At 29.7% G+C, this 5,144-nt stretch overlaps 1 protein-coding gene across 1 annotated transcript in view; it reads left to right on the plus strand.

The window, feature by feature from the left end:
- Positions 1 to 83: 83 nt before the first annotated feature.
- The window catches only part of Taz (tafazzin, phospholipid-lysophospholipid transacylase), a 26,585-nt gene continuing 21,524 nt past the window's right edge, over positions 84 to 5,144 (plus strand). The window contains exons 1-2 of the mRNA XM_014416178.1: positions 84 to 132; positions 2,772 to 2,900. Of these exons, the coding sequence (XP_014271664.1) occupies positions 99 to 132; positions 2,772 to 2,900 (163 nt within the window). The 5' untranslated portion in view covers positions 84 to 98. The remainder of the gene's footprint in view (positions 133 to 2,771; positions 2,901 to 5,144) is intronic.

Raw genomic sequence — 5,144 nt, forward strand, 5'->3', positions numbered from 1 at the left:
ACTTCATATGGCAGGTGGGTATATTCACTTACATATAATTCTCTATTGCTATGGGTTTATCCTAAACTCTTATTAATGCTGTTTTAATTGTATCACAGATGTCAACTGCCACTCACCACATTATCTCAAAAGGTATGAACTAGCCCTCAACAGATTTTTTTTCAGTTAACATTGTGCATGAATAAAAATAAGTTTATAGTATCAGATAATAGCCAAAAACAATGGTCGACAGTTTTTTCATTGTGTATGTAAGTGAGTGTAAGCCTACTGCCATGTTAGAATAATAGTTGTGAACTAGTACCAAACATATTACTTGTTCCATTCAATAAGATTCTTGATTAGTGATTGTTTTTATTATTGCAGTAACTATTCATTGATTAAATCTATGATTTAACTCACCTACACATTTCATCTTACAACAGCACATATTCAAATAATTTATTGATGTATAAAGGATGGTCCAATCATATTGTGCTAGCAATTTTTTTGTTAAAAAAAAAATTGTTACAATTCTCTTCATTGATCATTTCTGGTATTACAGAAAAAATTAAAGACTTTTATTCCAGAAATTACAGAGTTAATTGGACTAAACAATTATTGTTATACAATAGCTTATTTCATACAAAATGTCCGTTTTTATTATTTCAGATATTCAAAATGGTATTAATTGACTTTTGTTGTTTACTATGTTTATGTTCACAGATTATAATGAGCCATTATTAATCCTATCATTTTTTATAATATTTACTATAATTCCAGTTGGTTGCACATTGTTTAGTATGCCATCAAATATGATGATGGAAACATGGAATTTTCGATTTTTTTTTTTTTTTAATGAGTTTAAACTTGGACACTCAGCAGCCCAAGGTGCAAAAAACATTACTATGGCATTTGGGGAAGGGTGTTGTAACGAACAGACCATTCACCGGCGGTTTGAAAAATTTGGATATCCAACCTCAAGGAAGACCTCCACCAGTAATTGACGACTATGGACTTACTGTAGAACAAAACCCTTATCAAACATTTGAAAGATTTGCAGCACAACTGAATACAAGTGTATCAAGAGTTTCTTGACACTTAAAAACCTGGTAAAAAAAAAAGTAAAAACTTGGTTAAAAAAAAGGTAATCTATGGTACCTTATGAACTTAATGCGCCGTAGCTGTTTAAGCATTATGAGACATGCATTTCACTTCTTGCTAGTAAAAAAAAAAAATCAAGCCTTTTCATGAAAGGATAATCATGTGTGATAAAAATTGGATGGCATATGACAACAGGCGTCATTCAGGCCTGTGGTTAAATACTGACGAAAGACCAGGACATACCAAAACCAAATTTGTATCAGAAAATGTTATTGGTCTCGGTGTGTTGATCAATGGCAGGAATAATTCATTTCTCCTTTTTACACAGAGGTGAAACAATCACATCCACATCATACTGCAGTGATATTGACATAATGTATCAAAAACTTGTCAAAAAACAACCTGGATTGATTAATCAGAAGGGACCTATACTCTTACAGGACAATGTCAGACCTCATGTTTCATGACAGACAGCAAAGAAACTAAGTAAGCTGTGTTACAAAGTCCTTCCACAACCACCTTGTTCACCAACCTTATTCCCATCTGTTCAGAAATTTAGACAACTTCGTTAAAAGTAAAATTTAAAAAAATATATATTTTCTGGTCAAAAACGCATTTTCTGGCTTAATTTATTCACTAAACCCTGAATTTTTCAGTTCTGGGATTGAAAAGTTGATAACACGTTAGGAAAAATGTATAGAAAATGAGGGTAAATATTTTAAATAAAAATGTTTTGATTTCATAAAGTTGTTTTACTAAATAACCTTTTCTGTGAAAACTAACAATATATAAAACAAACCAATTTCTTGATTCTTAATCCATTTTGTCTAATTATCTAGAATAATTCTATTATTTTATAAAAGTTGTTTTAGTTGATTATATATTTTGGTAATATTGATTTAAACACCTCAAAGTTCCTCAGTGTTATTTTTTGCAAGTGATCAGGGATGGAAGGCCAAGGTCTATTCCATAGGCAAATATACACAAAATAAAAGTGAACCAATTCAGACTTGTGCAGCTGCAGGCACAAGAATGCTAAGTTAACGCCTCAACATGCTTAATTACAACGGCTTCAAATAATCTGTTGGTTCTGCAGTACCTAGTGTGAACATTTATTCATATTTAACAGTTTTAGTAGTAGTTACGTGGGTTAAGTGGTTAAACTACATGGAATTTTCAAATGAAAAATCCCAAATCAAGGTAAAGGCTACTTTATTGAAAAACTTAATAAATCAAAAACATTTTATCGAAAATCGTCGCCTTCCTATACACTTTTCCCTACAAGCATCAATTTTTTTAACTCTCCAATGTTCTATTAAGTTTCCATATTGAATAAAACCGATTCAAAGTCAAAATAAAAGCCTTCACTTTGCTTAAATCCTGAACCAAATGATTCAGTTTTGGGGAGAGTCAAATCAGAAGAAAACTTTTTTTTTATCTGAAAATCATTTTCTCTTAAATAAAGTTTTAAAAATTCAAAAAATGGAGTGTAATTGTAATAATCCTTAAGTGCGTTACTTGTGAATAACTAGAAACTGCTAAATCCCCAATAGGTTTTTAACTAAATAAATAAAAATTATTATTTCATATGAAACTATTTTCATTTTCATAACTCTGTATGTTTATTTATGTGTCATGAATCTTAAAAATATATATTATTATATTTTAATTAATAATATTCTTACTTATAGATTATATGAATAAACATGTTTGTTATAACCAAGATAATTTCTTAAAAGTACTTAAAAAAAGAGAAAAAAATGTACCATTAATTACTGTGTCAAATCATCTCTCTTGTTTTGATGATCCTGGGATGTGGGGTAAGTAAATATTTATATAATATTTTCATTATAGTTTAAAAGAAATTCTAAAAGCAGACTTTTGCTATTATTACCTGATGTAAAGGTAGAAAGTTTTCCCTGGCAGTTGACTACTGCATTAATGGAAATAAATGGGCCCTATTTCATTGACCCTGCTTTGCAATGTGAGAAAGACATCATTTTAAGGCTTCCCCAACTCAATTACTCCTGAAGCACTTTGTCAGTCAGCAGTCCAATGGCTCTAGGTCATGTTTACATTATGTTGGACAGAGTTATGATGATAATGATCACCTTCCTACATTTACTTTACTTTCTTTTTTCTGACATGATTACATAATCAATTGAACCATTGTTAAAAATTTTCTTATTTTTCCTCTTAAACATTAAAAAATATTGTCTTTTATTAAAGTAATGATTTATTAATTACATAATGACAAAAAAAAAAATTTGTTTTAATTTCATTATAAATATATGATTTTTATATCTGAAATGCTCATACCAATCAGTCATTACTGCCCATCGTAAGAACTTTAAAATTGGAAATATGCTTTCAACTCTTAAAACAATTTGTCGTTATATCACACAGAATGATACATTCTACTGCAATACTCCAAGAAGATATGAATAACTAGAAGTTAGGTTTTAATAATAATCTTACAAACATGAATATGCTACTTTTCAGAACCTCCCCCCCCCCCAAAAAAAAAAAACTTAACATTTTACTTTTAATATTCTGTTAGGGATAATTTTTTGATCTCTGGAGCTTTTTAATTCTCTGAGCACTAGGTTTGTGTTTATAAAACCTTATTATGCAAAAATGCTTCTCACTAAGTTAATAAAACTAATTATTTTTCACATTCATTGCTTTAGCCTGGAGGTGAGGATATGTTGTTCATTGACTATAAGAATATAATTGAATATAAAAAGTTTCTTTATAAAAATTTATCTTTTATTTTTCAATCAAATTTAAAATTCATAGTCTTATAATGGCAAATAATCTAAAGCGTTGCCTCCTCTGTTTTCATCCTCTTTGGAATACTGATAAAGTAAGATAAAATAAGATTATAAAATTTATTGAAATTTTGTTCCACTCTTCTAATACAGCCATCTACCATTTCAAGCTTAGTAGGAGGAGAAACCTGAGAACCTACTTACCTTTTACTTTATTCCACACCTGCTCGATTGGATCTATTTCCAAAATTTCTTACTGGTCACTCTAGGTTATGGATACTTGATGTTTTCAGGAAATCAGGTACACATATTACTTCATGCCACCAGGCATTATCTTCCCTCTCAATCGATCGATCGATTCAGCAACATTTATAGGAATGTAAGGCACTTTTTGCTCTTGTAAAAGAGATCTCCCCAAACCTTGAAGCACTCAGTACACCTCCATGGATTGGTACCAACTCGATAAATGGTTGGAAAAAAATATCACTCTGGAACATGATAGTGTTCCTCCCTCCTGATTCCAGAGTTTCTGGCTTGCAGCACTGACTAAAGGTCGAATTGAAATAAATTAAGAAAAATATTTAAAGCTTGGTTTTTTGGTAAATAGTGAGCTACTCACTAACATACAATTAATCCATTATGTCTGTCATGTAAGTGATTCTATTATTATAAATAAAATAAATGTGTTAGGCTTTAGAACTAAAAAACTTTTAAGATTTATAAGGATTGCAATTTATGAAGTATAGTTGTTGAAAAATACCGAAAAAAATGGTAATTTTTTACTTTCATTATTTAAACCTAAACACTAGCTGAGAACAATTCCCTTGGGTGTGTTTATTTTTGGTACATCTATGCTTTTATTTGTGAATACGTAATATGCAAAAAGGGCTCTTAACATTTCTTTTTTACTTATGATTTATTCTTTTTTTTTTTTTCACCTACCTATTTATGAAATAGATAGTAAGGGGTATTATTATAAATGGGAAAAATTTTGAATCCCTGTTTTTAATACTAATCCATGAAATTCTAGCACACAGGAATGCACCTTATAACAGCTTTCGATACTGAATAACCAATTGTCATAAAATAATCTGTGTTTGTGTGATCAAACTACCTCAAAATTGAAACTTAAAATAGTGAGTAATAATAAATAAATAAAGAAGCCAATCAGGTGACCTTATAAGCTTCTTTTTATTCAATAAATATTTTGAGCTCAAATTACTTCAAATCATTCATGGAAAGCCATTAAAAACATACATATTATTATTATTTTGGTCTTACAGGAAAATTTCT

Source organism: Halyomorpha halys, unplaced genomic scaffold, assembly GCF_000696795.3.
Source record: "Halyomorpha halys isolate HHAL.00 unplaced genomic scaffold, Hhal_1.1 Scaffold115.1, whole genome shotgun sequence".
NCBI lineage: Eukaryota > Metazoa > Arthropoda > Insecta > Hemiptera > Pentatomidae > Halyomorpha > Halyomorpha halys.